The 22653-nt window shown below is 41.2% G+C and overlaps 1 protein-coding gene across 9 annotated transcripts in view; it reads right to left on the bottom strand.

Annotated features, from left to right (window-relative positions):
• Positions 1-21668, bottom strand: part of PUM2 (pumilio RNA binding family member 2) — a 79187-nt gene extending 57519 nt beyond the window's left edge. For 8 of the 9 annotated variants that reach the window (XM_054986949.1, XM_054987117.1, XM_054987351.1 and 5 more), the window contains exons 1-2: positions 21028-21046; positions 3608-3676 (exon numbers count right to left, since the gene is read on the bottom strand). In XM_054986949.1, the coding sequence (XP_054842924.1) occupies positions 3608-3658 (51 nt within the window). In that variant the 5' untranslated portion in view covers positions 3659-3676; positions 21028-21046. Of the gene's footprint in view, positions 1-3607; positions 3677-21027; positions 21047-21430 lie in introns of those variants that run through there. The other variant, XM_054987277.1, reaches the window with a different exon arrangement.
• Between the last annotated feature and the right edge of the window lie 985 nt (positions 21669-22653).

Genomic DNA, 22653 nt, shown 5'->3' with positions numbered 1-22653 from the left:
ACTCCTCCTGTGGGATGGGACTTCGTCACTCTCCCCACCTCCCACTGAAGCCTCAAAGGCTGCTCCTGGGGGACAGGAAATCTCCAGAAACATCATGAGGGACAAACTGAAGATCTGCAGAGGGAGGCAGGAACTGGCAAAAATTGCCACTTCTCTTCTGTTAGCAGGAATTTACTGCAGAATCCAAGTGACTGCGCTGCTTTGACATGCCATTTATTAAGTAACTCTCATATCCTCTTTCATGGGAACTACTAAACTGAAAACAAAAAATGGATGAATTGTTACAGTAAAGCTCAGCAGAGTACACAGGCTAGAAAAATTGAGCCTATTGAAGTTGATACTGGAAGGCAAAAAAGATGTTAATGTTTCCCCAAACGTCATGGGAAACTCAAGGAAAAGTTGTGGTTAAAACCCTGAAGAGTTGAACTGGTAACTGTGGGTCAGATCTAAAATACTTCTGCAAGCAACATAACACTTCCACTTGCACAAACAGAGGAACTTTTTTTTTTTTTTGCAAGCTCCCACTGTAGATCCCCATATCACCTGAACTTCAGGAGTAGGATTTCAGGGGACTGAAAAGCGAAGGGGTAGAAAGGAAATATCTGGCTCATGAGCAAAGCTCTGCTTGCAGTTCTTTTGAGCCATCTTTTTGAACACTGGATTGGCACACAAAATCAAGCATTTAGTTGCTAAGAATAACAGCATCTTCTGGCTATGAGGGAAAAAAAGACACACCATTTTACCAATGGTTATTTTCAAACATTACAAGAAACCTCTGTCTATAACAAACATGAATGCAGCCTATTTTCACGTACTTGGTTTTGATTCCTCCCTTTGCTCACATGGGGTGCAACTGAAATCTTGCTAATTTTAGAAGCCTCCCCTGAATTAAGATTAAATTTGCCATGCCATTCAAAGGTAGGCACTTGGGCAAACTGGAAGAAACACACACCAACCTCCCTGCACATCAGTATTTGAGTATCACGGCAAATTAGAGCATGATTAAAATCTTCCAAAACTAGGAAGCCTCCAAGAGCCCTCATGAGGGGACAGAAGAGGGATGCAACAGGCAAGAACAAGTGATGTTTGTGCCCCTCAGAGACAAAACAAAGTTCGCTCTGAAGTCTGTCATCAATGGTTTCAAAATTAGCAGTTGTTACAGCCTGAATCAGAAAACTGTACATTGGAAATTTTGTATCTTAACATAACTAGTTAGCACACTAAAAGTTGATCATAACCATACAAGTGTGACCACAGAGGGGAATTCTAATGCCAACTGACTTCTAAAGAATAAGGGTGAATGTGAAATAACCTCTTTCAGTCTCCTGTTTGAAAGGAAGATTGGATGTTCTACTCTTTCTACATAAATAATCCAGTTACAACTCTTGTCTCATGTTTCTCTGCTTCTCAGTGATGAAGAGAATTCTGATGTTGCCAATATTATGGGAGTTATATAGCTGAGCCACAGAAAAGAATTTAATAAAACTAAAGACTGCAGAAAACATCTTATTTTCATCCTCCCAATTCCCAGAGCATGCCCTCTTCCCAGGAAAGTTTCACTGCCACAGGCACAGTACTAGATTCTTGAAGCTTACTTCAATCAAGGTGAACAGAAGCCGCTTTCAACAATAACAAGTTAGTAAATACTTCCTTTCCTTCTCGTCAATAAGTAATAACTCTGTTTCAAACTACCAAAGGGACATCAGAAATAAGTAAGCAACCTTGTTCTCTTCATTGGGGGGCTGTATGCATCACAAAGTGGTTAAAGTGTTGGGCTAGGACCTGGGAATTCCTACTTTGCCAGGAAAGCTCTCTAGGTGATTTTAGGCAAGTGTAACTTACTTCAGTTTTTTTGTAAGGATAAAAAGGAGAGACAAACAATATAAGCTGCTTTGGGTCACCATTGAGGAGAAAGATGGGGTATAAATGAAGCAAATAAATGATGGAAAAAGACAAGCCAGCTGACCCACACAGAAACAGATACAGGCACAGTTAAGGAAAGAATGCATTTAGCACTGCGTTGTTGAAGGACAAACCTGATTCACTAATGTGAAAGACTGGGCTTAGGTCACTATTCTGCAGATATCAGGAAAAAAAGTCTTTCTGATGAAGGCCAGAGATGTGGAAACAGGCCTTGTGAAACAAACTATGAGTATTCCAGGAAGTGTCTTTGGGCCAACTCATAGCAGAGCTTGATGATAGCTGGAATAGACTGTCTTAACCACTGGGAAGACACATTTTGTCCTTTCTTTAAGCTCAAGCGGTAAACAAGTAGTCCCAGGTGTTTCCTGAAAGTGGAAGCTCTATCCAAGTAAAAGCACAATGCCCTACAGGAACCTAAAGAATGCAGGGCCATATTCATTTTCCAGGACTGATGTAGCCACCTGCACTACTTAAGGGGAAGATTAGATCATGACTCACATGGAACCCAGAAACAATTTTCGGCAGGAAGGAATTGTCTGAGCAAAAAACAAGTCTTGTCCCTATGAAGCTGCAACTAAGGAGTGTCTCAATGCAGAGTTCACCGGACCTCCTTGCTGAATATATTACAACCAGGGAAGTGACCCTGGATATAAGAGGCTTCAGTCATAGGTAGCCAGATGTTCACAAGTTTCCCATTAGATGGGCCAGGACTAGTTATACCTACAGTGGTATAGATGGAGTATTTGGGGGTGAAGCCCTTGAAGAATTTCATCAGAGCTGAACTAGGGAATGCAAACATGAATGCACAGAGCCGACATGTCATCCATTGCAGAAGGAAGGCACAGCCTATAGATTTCATCGTTTTATATTCTGTAATCCACCTAGAGTCTCAGCAAGAAAGGGAGCCTATACACTAAGTAAATAAATAAATTGGAAGAGGATTTTAAAAGATGAGGAAACTGGAGGAACAGAGAAAGGAGGAAACACATCTAACTGTATATACAGATTTTTTAAAAAGAAAAATATCACTGCTGCAGCAGGTGGAAGAGGAACGAGCAGGAAAACATGACTTCTCCCCTTAGGCATGCTCAGTCAAGAACATACCTCGGAGGAAAAAGAATTTCCACACATAAAAGCTTGTTCTAGAAGTTTCCAAATCAAAACTTCGCATATGTGCAAAGTCCATCACATGTGATATATGGACAATGAAGATAAGCAATAAGATTGCTTTTTCAAATAAGCAATCTCTACAGGCCAACTGGAAATCTGGATAATGGTTTGGAGCCAGCAGAGTGTTTCCAGAACAGAATGACTTCTGCCTGCACAGCGCTTACCCACTCCTTACCTACCTCTTCAGCCCCAAATGCCCTCCCCCCCTCTGTTCCTGTGTGTTCGGTCTCCCAGGAGCAGCCTTTCAGGAGACATTTTGGGTCACAGTGTAGAGGAAGAAAAAGTTGCACTCCATGGGTGGCAATCATTCCAGCAATGGAAACGCTGCAGCGGTTTGTTTTAATTCTGTTTTATGGATAATTTTATGTAGCTGTGCTGTTTAATTTTATTTTAGTGGATGGTTCTTGCATCTTTTTTTAGTGTTGTATAACACTTTGGGCAGCAATTTTAATGGAACTGTGGTTTATAAATTGTTAAATAACCCATGCCGTAAACTGCAGCTACAAGTATTTACCTCTCCCATTCCCCGAGATTCTAGTGCAAGAGCTTGAAACTCATGATTCATTTCATCCACAGAGCGAGCCTGCAGAAACAAAAAAGGTGAAAATTAGAATAGCAAGTAAACAAGTGATTTCATGTTAAATCCATAATAGGCTATATAAGTTGAGTTTGTTACACATTCTTAGAATTTACAACACATCTAGTCAACATGCCCTACATTTTATTACTAAAGCCGGGAAAAAGTAAAATGAACTCACGGCGTATCTACTCAGTAGGAAAAGGACTATGAAAATGTGAGAAAACATCCCAGGGAACATCAGAATGCCACCACTAAATTAATGTGATCAGCATATATCTGAACGTGCCTAAATGATTTACTGAACACAGATTCACTCACATTTACAAGCCCAAGCAAGAGTAATTTTATTGAAAATGTAACAGATAGCTACGTACATGGCATTCCATAAAATGATTGTTGTAAAAAGTTGTATTATTAATCTATTGCTTAAAGATACAATCTTATTTCCCACTAGCCACTTGTATCTTGATATGAACTCTCAGTCTCGTAATAACTTTAAATCCCTTCATTACATTAGTGGTATTCATATTTTAGAATGGAACATCCATATTTAAACTGAAAATGTTAATTACAACTTTAGAAACTAGTCACATTTACAACTGGAATTCTTCCAAGTAAAATTAAAGAAGCAGAGCATGAAAACAGCACAGAAGACATAAATGACTGGCTTTAAATGGCTAAAAAAGCACACTGCAGCACAAAGTACACTTGTCTAGCAGGACTATCACTTGATTAGTGCATTTCCAAGGTGCCTAATAATCATATCCAGCATTTCTGAAGATCTAAAACCCAAACACATTAACCTCATGAAAAATCCTAAAGGAGCAAACGCTAACATCCTAAACTAGAAAATTGTTGACACTAAAAACAGTACAATATTAGCCCTTTTCAAACACAACATAAACATTTACAAAATGCTCATTTAAAATACACAAATACATCAACTTATTACATCCCTCAAACCAACTATTTTCAATCTTTCCAAACCTATCCTCTCTTTTGGAATTTTGAGAAATGGTAGTCAGCATCTCCACAAAATGGCTGTCATGAAGATGGAGTAGGGTTGCCAGGGACCTGGAGTCCCTCGACAGGGGATCCCTAGGTCCCTGTAGTCTCCCAGCAGGGATTGGGAGCTGGCACTTACCCTGGCTTCCTTTTTCTGCCCGCACACTCCTGGCTCGTGTGATGACGTCACTCCCATGAGTGATGCCATCACGCAGGGTCAAAGGGTGCCCCTGGGTCAAAAGGGGCCCTTGTTGCTGCCACCGTCTGCTCTTGCTGTGACCACGGCCGCTCGCTTTCACCGTGACCATGGCCCGCTGTCATTTGGTGCACAGAGGCGGTGGCAGCAAGAGCGAGCAGCCGTGGTTGCAGCATCTTGCCGCTGCTGTAGCATCTTGCCACCGCCCGCTCTTGTGGTGCGGGAGCGCCCCCCCCAGTCAAGTAAGTGGGCACAGGGGGGAGGGGGGATTTGGGGATTCCCCCACCTCTGGAGGGGAAATGGCAACCCTAGGATGGAGTCAATCGCAAATAACCAAGAGATTCCAAGCCAAGCATCCTATTGTAATACAAGTCCTGCAAATGCAAAGAAAACACTGCCTGCACTCTTATGAAGCATCTTTGTCACTGAAGAGGTGGAATGAAACTGGAATTGGTCCTTTGCTTTGAAAAAAAAATATGCTGCTTAGTTTCCAAAGAAAAAGAAAGGCTTGCTCTCTGTGTAGTCTCAGGGACAGGTAAACACCAGGTTTCAATTTCTTCTAGGATTCCATATGGCCACTGGTAGCCTTGTCCCTGTATGTTTCTGCCCAAGACCCTGTCTGGATGTGTTTCTCCCATAGGAAACAATGGAGACTGCCTGAGCAGCTTGTCCAGGGAGTACTTGAATTTTGGTGGACTTCAGTTTGTTCCTGTTGAGATCTCTCTGAGTTGAGGTTGCATTCGGGAGTGTACTTTTTTTCCACTAGCAGTCTTGCCCTTGTGTTTCTGCCTGTGAGCCTGCTTGGAAATGTTTCCTCCATAGGAAACAATGGAGAATGGCCGGGGCGCTTTTTCACAGCCCATAGAATTGGACCCCAGGCCCAATCTTCCTGAAACTTTGGGGTGGGTATCTTTAGAGGATTGTCAGGAGTAGATTACCTGCAAATGTAGCGAAGTTTTCTTGAAAAATGACCTCTCAGTCACCACCCAGTTAGCACTCAGGTACCTTTCTCCATAGAGAATAACAGCCGAATGGATTCGGTTTCATTTTCTCAGCCATGTCGGACGCTCCTCTCCGCAGGTCCGGGAGGAAGCGCCCGAGCAGCCTGACCGGGCGGCTGATCTGCGAAGATTAGCCCCCAGGACTCCCAGTGAGGGAGACAGGGTCCGGAACGTGGCGGGAAGAGTCCCCTGAAATCGATGCAGGGGGTAAATTGCCCGTTTGTTCCTATGGAGGCCGGCAGACGTGCGCGGCACCTCGAGTGCTGCCGGGCCATGGAAAACGGCAAAGAGCAGAACTAGGCAGAAGCCTGTAAGTAAGCGAATCCCTTCTGTTACTACAAGCACATGCGAAGGAGTGGTGGGATCTGAAGCTAAGAAGGCTCGGGTTTCTTCCCCCTCGCTGAGTTTCAGAACTCGGTTGGCGGTCCTCCCCCCCTAAAATGGCGGCAAAAAAGCAGAATCCCGCTTTGGGCAAGTCAATCACGGCTGCCCTGCAGGGGAAAGGAGAGTCACTCGAGGACTTGGTGAAGAGGTCGGTTATCGAAGCCATAAAGCCCTTTGTTGACAAGCTGAATGAAACAGATCAAAGGGTGGGCTTAATTGAGAGTGAAGTGAAAACCATTAAGGAAGCAGTGGGAGGGGGCAGAGAAGTCTGCTCGGGAAAATGCGTCACTCGTGAGGGCAATGAACAAAAAGCTGGTGGAGAACCAGCTGATCAGGCTACAAGTGGAACGAACACAGACAATTTTGCGCCTCCAGAACGTGAAAGAGGAGGAAAATGAGGATTTAAGGGATCTGGCCTTGGAACTATTGGCGACACCCGCGAGGGCAACTAAAGAAGAGGTAAAAAGCGCCATTTTGGAAGTCCGTCGGGCTTCTTCAAAATAGGCAATGAAGTGTCAGCTGCCTTGCGAGATCATCATCGATTTTTCATCTAAGAGGATCCGAGACACTATCCTATATAACTCATACAATGCGGATCTGGACTTTCTGGGTAATAAGGTTAAGATACTGAAGGACGTTCCATTCCTAGTTTGGAAAAGGAGATTTAAGTATAAAAGGTTTGCAGCTCTTCTGAGGGAACGTGGAATAAAGTATAAATGGCTATTTCCGGAAGGTATCTGGTTTAGTTACAAAGATCAAGCTTACAAGATAACATCAGAAGATCAACTAAGGGATTTTGAGGACAAAAACCAAGAATTTCAGCAAGACACTAAGCAAGAAGAAAAGGATTTGAAGTCTGAAGGGGGGGGGGGAACGAGCACTGCGGTTGCAGTTGCTCAGAGAGAACTGCGTCCGAGGCCCGGGGGGGGGGGGGGAGGAAGACTTAATTTGGATTGTAATCTGTATTTTGCAAGGTCAACCACTCCATCAATAGCTTACAAAGTTCTAATTTTTTGATGTATTGTCGAAGGCTTTCACGGCCGGAGAACAATGGTTGTTGTGGGTTTTCCGGGCTGTATTGCCGTGGTCTTGGCATTGTAGTTCCTGACGTTTCGCCAGCAGCTGTGGCTGGCATCTTCAGAGGTGTAGCACCAAAAGACAGAGATCTCTCAGTGTCACAGTGTGGAAAAGATGTAGGTCATTTGTATCTACTCAGGAGGGGTGGGGTTGAGCTGAGTCATCCTGTAAGAGTTTCCCAGGGTGTGGAATGCTAATGGCGGGAGGCTTCACTGTATCCTGAGGAGGTTCTTTTGCATATGGATTGGTACTTGATGTGCTAATCTTCTCTGCAGGGCTATTGTCGGGGATAGAATGTTTTGTTAGCCTGGTGTTTTTCAGAACTGGAAACCATGCTCTGTTCATTCTTAAGGTTTCTTCTTTCCTGTTGAAGTTTTGCTTATGCTTGTGAATTTCAATGGCTTCCCTGTGCAGTCTGACAAAGTAGTTGGAAGTGTTGTCCAGTATTTTGGTGTCCTGGAATAAGATACTGTGCCCTGTTTGCGTTAGGCTATGTTCAGCCACTGCTGATTTTTCAGGTTGTCCAAGTCTGCAGTGTCTTTCATGTTCTTTTATTCTTGTCTGGATGCTACGCTTTGTGGTCCCGATGTAAACTTGTCCACAGCTTCAAAAACTTCCACTGAGACACTGAGAGATCTCTGTCTTTTGGTGCTACACCTCTGAAGATGCCAGCCACAGCTGCTGGCGAAACGTCAGGAACTACAATGCCAAGACCACAGCAATACAGCCCGGAAAACCCACAACAACCATCCTTCTAATTTTTTAATAATGGCAGTATGAAGGGAAAGCATTATTTGTAGTGTAGTGCTGTTATATGTTGCTGTTTTTTTTTCTTTCCTTCCCCTGCCCCCCTTCTCTCCCTTTGTATTGTTAGTTAATGTAAGTAACAAAAAAAATAAAAAAAAATTCAAAAAAAGAGAGAGAGAGAGAGAGAGAGAGAGAGAGAATAACAGCCGAATAAATCTGGAATTCCCTGATTTGTCTTAAAAGGATTACAGAATCTTTCCCAGATTTCAGGAATCCCAGATTTTTTGAAGATTAATGAAACCCAGATCTCCTGGATTGGGGGGGGGGGGGTTCACACCTCTAAGGGCTGCTGTTGAACTGCAGTGAACAGCCAGGTCAGTCATTCAAGACATGTGGCAGCAAGTTGCCCAGTGACTGCTGCTGGACCTGGCCCAATTGAGTTCTCCCTCAAAAGATCCCTGGAAAGGGCCCTGCCTCCTCCCCTTGCCTTACTGACAGAAACCAAAGTTTCAGGCACTGCTTCTATTTGGTTTTTATTTTTAAAACCCAGATTATTTTTCTTTTTTAAGATTTCAGATTTTTGTGAAAATCCGCGGCTTTCCTCAGGTTTGCAGAAAGATGCGTTTCGTCTGTTCACGGCCCCAGTCTCTGTATTTAAGAGCCCTGAGGTTCAGCCATATTGAGAATTAGATATATTGACGATGATTTCATCCAGAAGCCTTACACCCATTTAGGACTGGTCAACCTCAAAGCCCCTATTTTATGGACTATATGGACTCAATAACCTCAAAACTTTATCCTACCTCCTGTACAGTTTAGATACCCACATGTGCCCTCTGGTTTACAAACCCAGAAAGAACAAACCTATTATTATTGTAAAGATCATAGCAAGAGTACTTATTTTGCCAAAAGAAAAAGGAATGGGCAACCAACCTGTGCACAATTCACAGGATTTTAAGAGTAGTAAAGGAACTCTCCTAAATATAATAAAATGTAGAAAGCTGCTAAGAAGAAAGTGATATTGGAGCTCTATGAAAAGATCAAATGAGAATACTGGTACTATGCTACCTAGTAAAACAAACACGTGTCATCTACAACCCAGTTGCTCTTCCATCTGTGTGCTGGTAGTTCTATTGCAAACATAGGAGTGAATTAACACTCACAACTCCTAATGGAAAATATACATAGAAGTAAATTATTACTCTGGCAGTGAGGCAACCCCTAACTCCAACCCCAGATCACTGCAACATTCAACTGGTCTTCTACCAGGATGTCTCATTAATGCCTAGAAGCTTACATGGAATGCTCATTTCACATGAGAGAGGGCTGTCAAGTCACAGCTGAATTATGGCAACCCCTGGTGGAATTTTCATGGTAAGACACTAATAGAGGTGGTTTGCCATTGCCTGACTCTGCAACCCTGGTCTTTGCTGGAGGTCTTCCATCAAATTACTAACCAAGACCGACCCTGCTTATCTTCCAAGATCTGACAAGATCGAGCTTGCCTGGGCTATCCAGGTCAGGGTAACTATAAAGAACAGGGACTGATATGAAACACTAGCTTAAGTTTCTCTTTGGACAAAATTTAATACTAAATTTGCATTACTCTAGGGAAAGAGAGTCATCAAGCTACAGGATTCCATCTTTCAAATACTATTCAACAACCCATACTTTTAATATACAGAACTTTAAAGAATGCAGTTAATTATGCTGAATATTTAATAGACACATTATGCTTAATACTGCTTTATGTATTTTATACTGTTTTGTTTTTTCTAGTCTAAGACACCCTTTATACTCTAAGAGGAAGTTTTTTATTTGGCAACAATAGGTTGCTTTATGGATTGCCTCTGTATTTTAATATTTTTGGCTAACCGAACATGTGAATTTTTAATTAATGAACAGACTATTCTTTTGTGTCACTCACTAGCCAAAAAATCTCTTAAATAACAAAACAGTGCCCAAAATGTTACTTTAATATTTTAAACAGTCTGGTTAGAAATTCCCCTTACCCACTTTTGGAATTATTAACAATAACACTGATTAGAAAAAAAGACCCACAGTAAACATCATAAATCCAGGTTCAACTGTTAAAATCTCTCTCTCTCTCTCTCTCTCCCTCTCTCTCTCACACACACACACAGTAGGTTTGAAGGGGAGGAGGTTCTATAGTTTACTGGTGGAACACATGACTAACATTCATGTACATTTGCTAATATAAAGTTGTGGAAAGTACCAATTTATGACTAATCCCTTTATATGCCAAGTTATTTTGGGAATTAACATTTCAAGCTGAATAATAGATATGTTGTTCTAAAATTAGCTAGTACAGTTAAACATGCCTTTTGTTTTGTATAAATTAGAAATATATTGGGAATATATTGATGCAGTTGCAACTTGAGTTTCCAACTTTGCACTAATTCTGAATCTCTACGCAGCAAAACATAGCTTTATAAACAGCATGAGAATTCTTGTAATAATATAAACAAAATATTGTTTATATTTTGTCAAACATATGCCTCAAAGCAAGAGACTGAACTAGGTAACTGCTAACTTTTCCAGTCCTGTAATTGTCTCATTTTCATCCCTGAGCCTGTCAAAAGAGACAGGTGGAATGTAAATGTTAATAATTTTATATGTTCTACAGTATCCAATTCAGTATACTGTTTTATTAAGTTCAATGACTGAAATGGTTTTTTATTTGTAGGACAACATTTTAAACCAACAGTTACTTGGAACTATAACTGAGTTTTTCCACTATTTAGCATCAGTTTATCCACTATTTAGTCAAACACATGGCAGCATAAAGACATATGGAAAATCACTCACTGCATTTCATTCTCAAGACATAAAATGTTTTATATCAACCATCAATATATCTAATTCTCAACATGGCCAAATCTGCGGATACTTAAATTCAGAGACAGATATTATGAACAAACAAAATATAGATTGTTCTACATAACTGAGAAACATCTCAGGTTTGCAGAAAAATCTGAATTCTAAAAAAAATTACACTGGCGGTGGTGGTGGTGGTGGTGGGGATTTATCCACTTCCCTCAATATAAGCAGCACTTGTACCTCTAAGAAACAGATGATGTCTGTACAGCATTGCCAGCTGAAGCCTTGGTTACTGTCAGTAAAAGGCAGAGGGATGAGGCAGGGTCATTTCAAGGGCTGTTTTGGTCTTTGAGGAAAGCATTATCAGGGCCGGGCCTGGCAGTACCACTAGGCAACTTGATACTACAAAACATGCATGACTCACGCAAGTCCAGTGGCTTGTTACTGTTCAATACCAGACACTCCATGAAAGCCACTGTGGTGCAGGGGCTACAGTTTCACAGAAGAATCTGAGAGACCCTGGTTCAAATCCTCACTCTGCCATGGGCCAGTCACACACACTTAGCCTAGCCCACCTCACAGGGTTGTTGTGAGGATAAAACAGAGGAGAGGAGAATAATATAACTTGCTTTGGGTCCTCATAATGGAGAAAGGCAGCTTACAGATGGAGCAAATAAATCTGAAGATGGGAAGATTAAAGATAGGCAGGTGGATGGGTAGGAAGAAGAGAAGGGAGCATGGGAATATGAGGCCATGGGAGCCACCAGAAGAAAAAAGAGGAAATAGTGGGAAGTGAATAGAGGAAAGTGAGGTGCTAGTTGGAAGTCTTTGCAGATTCCTTGCTGTGCTATTGGGCCCAGCCCAGTGGCCAGCATCATGCTACTGGGCTCAGCCTCGCACAGAGCTTTTCCAGGGAAAGGCTGCCAGGGGGGAGGAGGAAAAACCAAAATCAGGAAGGCTGATAGGTCCCTCACTTTGTCAATATATAATCATTTATTCACAAAGGAAGTCTAACATATACCAACAAAACGTAAGAGTTCATTGACACAGGACTGAAAAACAGACACTGAAAGGAACTAATCAGTTCTTCCATCAGGCCCCTACAGCTACCATCTGGCAAGCAAAGACTTTGAATTTACATCTTCATTTGAGAAGAAGTGTAGGGGGTCAAGAATAGGAAACAGTGCATCCAACTTACTAGTTTAAACCTCAGAGTTAATCATAAACTCACTGAATGTCCTTAAGTCAGTCACTTCAGACATCTTGGTAAGTTCAGTTTGATTAAAGTCCAATTAGTTGCTAAGTCTGCTGTAAACAGTACAACATACTGGGATTTACTGGTTAGCGCCTTACCTGAATTTCAAGTCAGGGTTTGTGGCTAGTTCTTTAATCACAGTTTATATGCATTTGTTCATTTAAAACATTTATATGCTGACTTTCCTTCCAGACAGGGCCCTCAACAACAGACATCAAAACATTTTGATCAGAATTTTAAATGTATATCTAAATATTTATCAGTAAAATAGAAACATTCAGGCACAGCCAGGAAGACAGGCCAATGTGAGTTTATTTGGGGGAACGTCAAAGGAACAGAAAAATCTTCACTTGCTAGAGGAAGACAATGACAGAGGGAAAAAGATGAAACTCCCTGGGGAGGGAGTTCCGAAGTTTCAGTAAAACAACTAAGAAAGCCCTTTCTCGGGTTGCCACCTGTGGGGGCACCTGAAGCAAGGCCTCCAAAGATGACCAGAGTGGGCAGGTATGTTCATATGGAAGAAGATGGTCCTTAACTGGTTCTGGAAGCAAACTGGGAACCAATGTAGATAGAATAAGACTGGAGTGATATGTTCTCTAGAACCCACTCCAGTCAACATTCTGGCTGCAGTATTTCTCACTGCTGGTACCTTCTGGACAGTATTCAACAGCAGCCCCATGTTGAGTGCACTGCAGTAATCTAATTTAGATGTTTTACTAACTACAGCTGCTGCCATGTCTGAATTCATAAGCCACAATTTGAGTAGCATCACCCCTTGAAACCTGGCCAGAGAGATGGCAGTATAGATGACCTCCCTGCTGGTAGGAAGAAAGGAAGAAAGACTGCTGTGAACAAAGATTTATTACTTACCTCTAGTAGGTTGTATTCAGTTAGATTAAACTATTAGGGCATAAATATATCTTGATGCTGTAGTAATGTACTTTCCTTGCTCCTCCTATCCCCCTGTATTTGCAGAATATAATTTAATTTTTTCTTTTTTCATCAAACTCCAATTCAGTGTGACATCCAAACTGAGGCACCTCAGAAAATTGGAATTAATTTACTTCTCACAAACTAGGATGGTAAACAGAGGTGCAAACAAGGAGTAGAGAGTAAACTAATTTGTCAAGGTAAATGCATTCATGTCACCATAAACCAGACCTTCATCAAACCAGAAACTTATGGACCAAGTTATGCATGCAGAAGGAAGCAGAAGGAAAAAAGAGGTTACATGAACACAGCAACAAGCTGTATTTGTGTTCTGTCTCCATTTGTCATCACATCTGAATGTAGCCATAGACTAATCACAGTTTGTTTAAAAAAAAACCCGTTATCCAAATGTAGACAGTCTTATTCACAACCCCCATTCTGTTAAAAGTAGATAAAAATATGAGCCTATATTTCTTAAGAGAATGCAAAGCCCGAAGCAATTTGGGAAACTTGCTGTGTGTTAAATTCAATAAAATAATAACCCAGTAGTAAATGTGTAGTCAGAACAGATGTCCGGATCTCAATATATAAAAAACATTTTTTCCTAGAAGCAAATTATAATCCTATTTCTTGAATCCTCATACTTTCACCTTTGGGAAAAAATCCCTAGCTCCCATCACAAACAACATAACTAGGTACACATGTGCTCAAGCGTCAGCTTTATTCTAAGGTCAGGAAACTTGCACCTCTGTACTAAGATGTCCTGTCCTTCATAAAACATAAAATAAAATGACAGACATATTAAAGAGTTCCTGCCATAAAAAAAAGATTGGAACTAAGTCTTTGGTGAATATGTGACTGAATATCTGGCCAATCTTTTCAGTGTTCTGGTACTATCTGTCAAGTGAAAGTTATTGAGAACCATACCACACTCATCTGTGAATGGTTTTTGGTGGTACTCTGATGTGCAACAAAATTTCAGTTTTAATGTATCGGTAACTCTTAACTTTTTTCTTCCCACTTTTCAACCATCAAGCCCAATGATGAGTCCTAAAAAACATGAAAGCCTGCACACAGTTCTGAGTCAACTGCGTTGGTTGTAAAAAATGGTATCACATGAGTTTTGGTTTTTCTTTAGATGAACACAGCTAACTAGAACTTCTACCTGTTCTGAAAGTACTTGAACACAGTAAATAAAAACAGGTACTTTCCAAAGATGGCATAGGAAAAGACTATACTCCCTAGGCTATGTTCCCTAATTTGACTTCCACTTCCACTTCATCTATCAAATAAAACTCATCTTCAAAATTGTTGCACATTTCCTTTGTTCTCAGCCTTTTGAAGGACATCTGTATTCTATATGGTGTTAGAGAAAAGTGATACGAGTTTTCTAGAAAGATATGAATCAGAAAATGTTCTAAAGCCCTACATAGAGAATGATTAAATTTAGCATTAAGTTTATTTTAACTTACTTTTAAGTACCCTATGTTAATTGTACCCTATGTTAATATTATGTTCCAATACTAACAAGTACACGAACCGAAATATTTCACTAGGAAAAAAATGCTGCTGTGGAAATTATTTTTATTAGACTTATAGCCACAATTTAAATATAGCATGTACTTTCCTTACATGATTTATTTTTGATGTTATATGAATGTGCAAATCCATTAAATGCCATTACTATATTTACAAAGAAACGTGTATTTAAAAATAATGTTCCTATCTCTCTCCAAATAACAGTTTTATGTCAGTGGGGGCTGGGGTGGGGGCAAAGATTGAAACTAGTACAATCCTATGCAGAGTTACTGCACTGTAAGCCCACTGAAACCAATGGGCTTTGACTGCAGTACAACTTCTCAGGATTGTATTGTAATTTTCAGACACCCTAACAGTGGTGGATAATATATCATGGAAACTGCTGTCCACTCATCTATTTCAACAGAATTTAACTCTACCACAGAGGTCACCGGGGCATCTAAATTTCACTATCACTTGCATTTTTTTTTAGTTCAGTATCAGACTAATTATAATATTCTTCCCACCATATAAGAGAAGACATAATTAAGAATTTGAGCTTTGGTTCTGACGTAAGCTGCATAGGTAAATTCATAATTTTTTTTAAAAAAAACTGATATATTTTATCCATAACCTACTTTTGTGGATAAATACAACATACATGTACTCACAAAATTCCTAGGGAAAATCACCTGAAAAGTATTAACTACAACTCTGAAACTGACAAGCTTGCCTAATAGCAATGGTATCCATTTATTATTACTAATTTGAGAAAGCAACTGGAAAAACTTAAACATTTTCCCCTAAAAATGTTTCAGTTTTTGGAAAATTATCTACCCCATCTCTTTTAGAGACATTTGGTTAACTAATTTAACCAACTAAGCAGCCATAACACGCTTCTTCCATCAGAAGTAACCAATTTGTCCCAGCTGTGCTTTGGATTTTTCAGGCCACAGCCATCTCATGCCTACTGTATGGGATTCCTGTGTGGATTCATAACTTCAACAATGAGGAACAATGTATTAATGCCATCTTTCTACGCAGGATCCTTAGCCTTCCCAATTCTGTAGCTTACTTTACTCTCTGCGCCAAGTTGGGTCTTCATCTTATTGAATCGTGGGCGTGGATCACTGTTATTAAGTATTGGCTTCACCTCCATTTTAGCCTCCCTCCCAACAGTCTTATTGCTCTCCTCCCTGCTTGACTCCTATATTTCTAAATGGTCACAATCTATAGTGTCTAAAACGAAATCCCTTGGCATTGACCTGGATTCTTGGGCCAACTCCGGAGAAATGGCCATTTTTCGGGCAGTCTGAAGGAGGATTTGGGACATTAAAACCCATGTAAAAAATGCTAGCTGCTCTGGAGTTTGTTCCCCACTTCTTTTGGCCTTCCCTTTTTATATGACTCTATGGCCCAGTACTTTTCTAATCTGGTAATCGCCTCCCATCGTAGAGCCTTCATGTGGGCCAGCTTCAATCTCTTTCCCTCGGCTATCCTAACAGGCAGATATAAGGGTATCCCCTACAAGGAAAGAGTTTGTTCTTGCTCATACAATGAACCTGATTCTGTTCAACATATCTTTCTTCAATGTCCCCATTACTCCTTTTTATGTCACCATCTGATTTGCCCTCTTCTGTCTTCTGCAAAATCCACGATTGTTAATGAAATTATTTTTTTGTTATCTGACAAGTCCCCTGAAATTGCTGCATCTGTTGCTGAGTTCCTTTCACATGTATGTAAATTAAGGGCAGGAGTTTCTAATACTTAGACTTTACCATGTACATTTTTCTTGTGTTTTTTATCTTACCATAGTTTTTGACCGGCTGAGATTTCATATTACCTTTTTGACACCTACCTTTCGGGGTTTTTTTCTGGTTTGTATTATTTTACTATATTTTATGCCAATAAAAAGTTTATGATGAAAAAATATCAAACAGAGGCCAGTGTTTTCACTTTTCTCCCAGAAGGGCAAGGGTACTGGATACCAAATGTACCCTGTGCTTCAACATCTCCTAATCCCGTGGTAATTTCAAAACAGAAACAAAAAAAATGCTTCAAGATTTGCTTAATTGAAATTGCTAGTGGAAGGCCTGTCATTTCAATTATACTTGCTATAACAAAAATAGATGTGATGGTAACCAAGGCTTAAAAATACTGTAAATGTTCAGAAGCCATCATTTTATAGATGTAATATTTGGATGCTAAGTCTATGTGACTGAATATGCATATATCTAGCCATCAACTCCAGTTCTGAAGTACTTTCTGACAAAGTCCGGTGTATTGGAGGTCATGCTTCATGTACAACTAGGACTCTCCCATTGCAGAGGAAAGACAAGTGAACACACAGCTGTATCCACCACCATGTAACTAGTATAGGCTGTGAGAATTCATCATTCTATATGTGGTGATCTCTACCTTCAGCTATTGAAAAACAGAGGAAAGCAATGTTTCTTACTTCAATGAACACTCAACCATATTTTTATCAGAAACACACACTGCTAATATAATACTCTGTGTTTTCTCTATGAAGCACATTATCAGCAATCTTCTATGTAAATCCATAGACCTGTTCGAAGAGAACTGTGTGAACTGTGTATGAATGTAGCAGTTACGATTCCTAAATAAAATTTAGTTTTTCAACTATGGTTGTAATAATACACTTAAATTCTATGAGATTAAGCAGATATTTTTTGTAATTCGCTGGAATGAATCACGATGTAAATAGCCCAGCTTCTTATCTCCAACAGTAGCTTCCCCATATCTCCGGGAAGCTTAAAGTCAGGCCTTGAAAGCAAAAGCACCTAGCTTGTGGTACTCAGAGATACTGTAAATATGGCAGCTCCATTTAGCTAGTATGATTAACAGCCATTTAACAGTCTCCATGAATGTGTCCGTTTTTTTGTTTAAGAACTAGTCATAATTCCATCATTTAACTGCATGAACCACAACATAACTGACTGTGCACTGAGAACAACGTAAATTAAGTCTTCTTGTAAAAAAGATATGCAATCCCACCAATCAGCTGTTTAATAGGGAAGGGGAATGAATCCAATTCTGTTTCCATTACTAAACAGCTGATCAGGGTGATTCAGGATTTTCAGTAAGGGCTAATGTATGCCGCAAAAGCTCCTGCACTGAACTGGGGAACTGCATGCGCAGTCCCCATCTGCATGCATAAAAGCCAGTTTGGTGTAGCAGCTAAGAGCGACAGGACTCTAATCTGGAGAACCAGGTTTGATTCCCCACTCCTTCACTTGAAGCCAGCTGGGTGACCTTGGGTCAGTCACAGCTCACTGGAGCTCTCTCAGCCCCACCCACCTCACAGGGTGATTGTTGTTGGGATAATAACATACTTTGTAAACTGCTCTGAGTGGATGTTGAGTTGTCCTGAAGGGCAGTATATAAATCGAATGTTGCTGTTGTTAATATTATTATTATTCTACTCAGCTAGGAACATACATACGGAAGTTTGCTTCCATGCTTATATAGCTTTGCTTCAGGCAATCTTGTGTGCTTTCTTTTGTTGATTCTGTTCTTACTGCTCATCACCTTCACAGGATGATATACACTTCCAAGTATTGTGCAAGGAACATTCTTCTATTCTATTCACTTTTCCCATATAAACTTCTATTATGTTATGCTTAGTAACTTTTTTCCTGGATAAAAAGACCCAGCTACTTTTGCCTTCCCCAGGAAATTTTTAAACAACGGTAGATCTTTTTAAAAAACAATTTTAAAAGTTAACTCATACTCTAGTTATAAAGTATTAATTTATTTAGAATATTTCTATGCCACTTCTTCAGAGTCCTGCCCAAGCACCCCAATATAAATACTAATACACAGCTTTCTAAGTCATCCAACAACCCTATCTCAACACAGAGAGAAATGAAATAACATACTTCTGACAAGCAAGTTAGCTAACACAGGTAAAAAATGAGATGTTTTCAAAATGGTATAACCATAAACTTCTTTGCAGCCTGTCTTAATCACGATTTGCATTTTTTGGGCCCTTGACAAGCAAGTTATTTATTTCACAAAGAAGGAAATAGCCTATTTTCTTTTCAAGCTGCTGATTTTTTAAACAGTGAAAATAGTATTGCATATAGAAACAGATCAAACATATATGAAAGGGGATGTACAGTAAATGATTACCTATTTAGTCTATTTCTAAATGCTTTAATAAGTTTTTGTAACTTCCCCAAGTTATTTTCTCCATTTATACTTTGCCTTTCTCCCAATGAGGACCCTAAGTGGCTTTCACCATTCTCCCCACTATATTATCCCTCGTAATGAGCCTGTAAGGGTAGGTTAGGCTGGGAGTGTCTGACAGGCCCAAGATCACCCAGCAAGCTTCCATGGCAGAGTGCAGATTTGAACCTGGCTCTCCCAGATCCTAACCCTATATGCTAACCTCTACACCATAATTACTTAAAACTCACAACAAAATTACTTGTAAGTGTAATATGCAGAACCCAAATTTTTGACACATCCAAAGCAATTCAAATGTAGATTGTATATCAAGTTCTGATCAGTGTGGAAATGCAGCACAAAAGACAAGCAGCCACCAAACCACACCAATTAACCTAATCATGTGAATATATTTAAAGTTTTTACTGGTGTTCAGTTTAGAAAGCTTCCTTGGAGTAATGAAACAACACACAAATCACATGAATTTTAAAACGTACTTGTGTAAATACTTTGATTTTGTTAGATTCTCTATTATAATAGCTAACACAGAACTGAGGAAGTGTCGTTTTTCAGGACAATATATAATACATAGTTTTTTAACAACTGTTCATTTTAAACAGCCAGAGATAGTTATATTACTCCTACTCAACATAATACAGTAAAAGGATATGTGCCGATAGTTCTGAAAAATGTCCTCATTATAACAGCTTACATTTAAAGACCAACATTTCACTGCAATCAATTACCTTACAGTCTTATGAACTAAAATTATACAAGTTACAATTATTAGAACATTTATTCAAATGTCAGTCATTTCACAAAAAACATTTCACAATACGTACAACTATTGTAAACAAATATCTAACATACAGCAATTTTCCATCCCTACTGCACAATGGAAAAAGCCCTGAATACTATGATCTCTGAAATATTTTTACTTGATTATCCCATTTTTCTTTCGTATCATAGGATTTTTTAAAAAATCTACTCAGCACAACATGATACTGTTAATAAAAGTTTGTTCACGTTTCTCTCAGTAGCTCCTGTTTCTTGACAGACTATATCATACTTCTTGTGGCCTTTCCCAAAGAGATACGCTCAATTTTTCTTACCCCGAGCAACAAAATAATTTCTCCCTAGTTCTTTTTACAGAGCTTTGAGTAAATTATTCAGCTACTGCTTTTAAAAAACAGAATGAACTCCTAGGCTCTCTGTAACATCTTTATGGAAGCATTTCTTAGAATCTAGGGGAAAGGGCTGTCCCACACAGCATACAATTTGGGTGGTTCCATCACATGCAAAAAACACCTCAGTATGACATGTTCAATCTTCTGATAAGTATTCATGCTTACAGCACCACAGCCATAACATCTGTGGGTTGCCATAACCAATGGTTTTTAAGATCAACAGTTAGCATGTCTACAACCCTCATCATAAGCCACCTTCCTCTATACAGGACAAAAACATTCCTGTTTTCTTTCTCCACATCAAACGCCTACTTCCCTTCCACGTACTCTTTTGTTGCAGCTACCCTCGTTCAAGGAGCACCAAAACACACTCACGCACACAAAGCAATCCCTTTCTTGCCAGGCAAACAAAGACATAAGAACATAAGAACATAAGCAAAGACAAGTAACCTTGCCAGGCAACGTAGGAAAGCAACCTTCACACGTGTTCTATTAATAACTATTTTGGTCCTAAATAACAGGTCTGGGCTAAATAGGTTAAAAGAACTGGGCTGGTTTATGTTGGCACGCAGAGGGCCACCCACAAACACAAAAGTAGCTCTAAGAGCTCTCCCTCCACCCTACATAATACACAGCAGGCCTTCAACCCATTCAATTTACAAGACCCCGCATCATCCCCTCAAGTCGGCGAATCACACCCAAACTGGGGGGGCAGGGGAAGTGCAGGAAAGACTTCGACCTCTCCACCCCAGAAACAACCCATGCAAGTTACTTATACCCACTGGACTCAAAATCCTGCAGACCAAACCGGCAACCCGTTTAACGCCCTCCCCCCTCCAAGATCTCTCTCTCGCTCATGCATCCACTTCCTTCACAACAGTGCCCCACGCACTCCCAAATTCACCTTCCCTCCCACCAAGACCCTCGCCCCTTCAAATGTTCCCGACGTTTTACGAAAGACGCACACGCCCCTTCTCTGAACCGGGGCGCGGGGAGGGGAAGAAAACCACAAAGCAACCCACCCATTCCAACGTCCCCACCAGCACCATGTTGCAAGCACCACACCCACACCGCCTGTCTCCTCTTCCTCCTTCCCACCCCCCGCTGCCGCCGCGGCTGCTGTTGCTTTTGTATGGCTTCCTCGCCTCCAGCAGCCCAGGCCTACTTCGACAACACAAAGGGAGGGGAGGGAGGGAGGCGGGGACGAGAGCGCGCAGCCACCAGCCAGGCCCGGAGCAGCTGCAGCCTTTGCCCTCCTTCTGCCTCGCATCCTCCTACCACTCGCCCCCCCCCCTCCGCCGGCCTAAACAATGGAACGTGCGTGAGCTTCGAGGGAGGGGGCAGAATTCTCGCCCCTCCGAATTTTCGCCCCTCCCCTCGCGCGCTCCGTTCCACTCTCCCCTCAGCCAACGGCCGAATACTCACGGGCTAGTCTGGCGGCGCGGCTGCTCGCTGTAACGGACGCGGAGAGGGGACCTCCACCTCCTTCTCCTCCTCCTCCTCCGGGACCACCCCTGCCTGGAACTAGCCCCCAGCTGCCACCCTCGCCGCCCCTCCCCCTCCACCGCCGCCGCCGCCGTGAGGGAGACTCACAACAACATGGCGAGTGAGAGAGAGAGAAAGAGAGGGACGGACATACACAAGAGGCAGAAGCGGCGGCGGCAACCCGTTAGAACGCATGCGCGCCGTCAACCCATCCGCGGACGCCGGGAAAGGGGAGGAGGAGAAGGAGGCCGGAGGAACTGACAGAAAAAGAGAGAGAGAAGAAAGCGAGAGGTAGTTGCTGCACGCATGCGTGCGTCGCTCCAACCGGCAGGCGCGAGAGTCGGTTTCGCGCCTGCGCGGTAGCACCGGTAACAAAAAACAAAGGTGGGGGGAATTGAGCCTTCCTAGTGCTCTGGCAATTTTCGGTTCAGTGGTGGTCTCGCTGCGCGGTCGTGGCAGGAGAGAGTGACAAAGATCTGGATGTCCTGACTGTTGTTCATTCTTGTATTTTGCTCACTGAATGGCTTAGCTGTTGATTACATTGTATTTCACTTGCACTGTGTAAGCCGCCTTGGGTCTCAGTGAGAAAGGCGGACTATACATAAATAAGTAAAAACTCTCCTAACTTCTGTAAGTGAAGAGGAGCTGGGTTTTTTAATTCTCTGAAAACAGACATGTCTTAAACACACATTGACACAGAAATAACAGGAGTGAACTGCTTTGTTTGTTTGTTTGTTTATACTCTTGCTTGCTTGCTGAGGTCCAAGGCGGATTACACAGTGCAAGTGAATACAAAGTAATCAACAGCTAGGACATTCACTGAGCAGGAATACAACATGATCCACAGTTAGGACAGTCAGTGAACAGACATAATAGGGCGTGGCAGAATTTTTTTTAAACAATCATAAAGCAGAAGTATGGAGATGAAAACTTTCTAAAACAAAGCGTAACTGATTAACACAAAACCTTTAGCAATGTGGAGACTACCCAGTAGGAGCATATCTACACCAGCGGACACTATCCAATAGCATACCATATAGTCCCTGTCCCTGCCTAGGCATCTCTCTGAACTATTTCTTATGACTCGTCCCTATAATCTGAGTAGAAAGCCCTCCTGAATAATTCTGTTTTGCATAGTTTGCAGAAAATCAGGCGAGTGGAAC

Source organism: Eublepharis macularius, chromosome 1 (genome assembly GCF_028583425.1).
Source record: "Eublepharis macularius isolate TG4126 chromosome 1, MPM_Emac_v1.0, whole genome shotgun sequence".
NCBI classification, from domain to species: Eukaryota; Metazoa; Chordata; class Lepidosauria; order Squamata; family Eublepharidae; genus Eublepharis; species Eublepharis macularius.
This window is presented reverse-complemented; position numbering and strand designations above follow the sequence as displayed.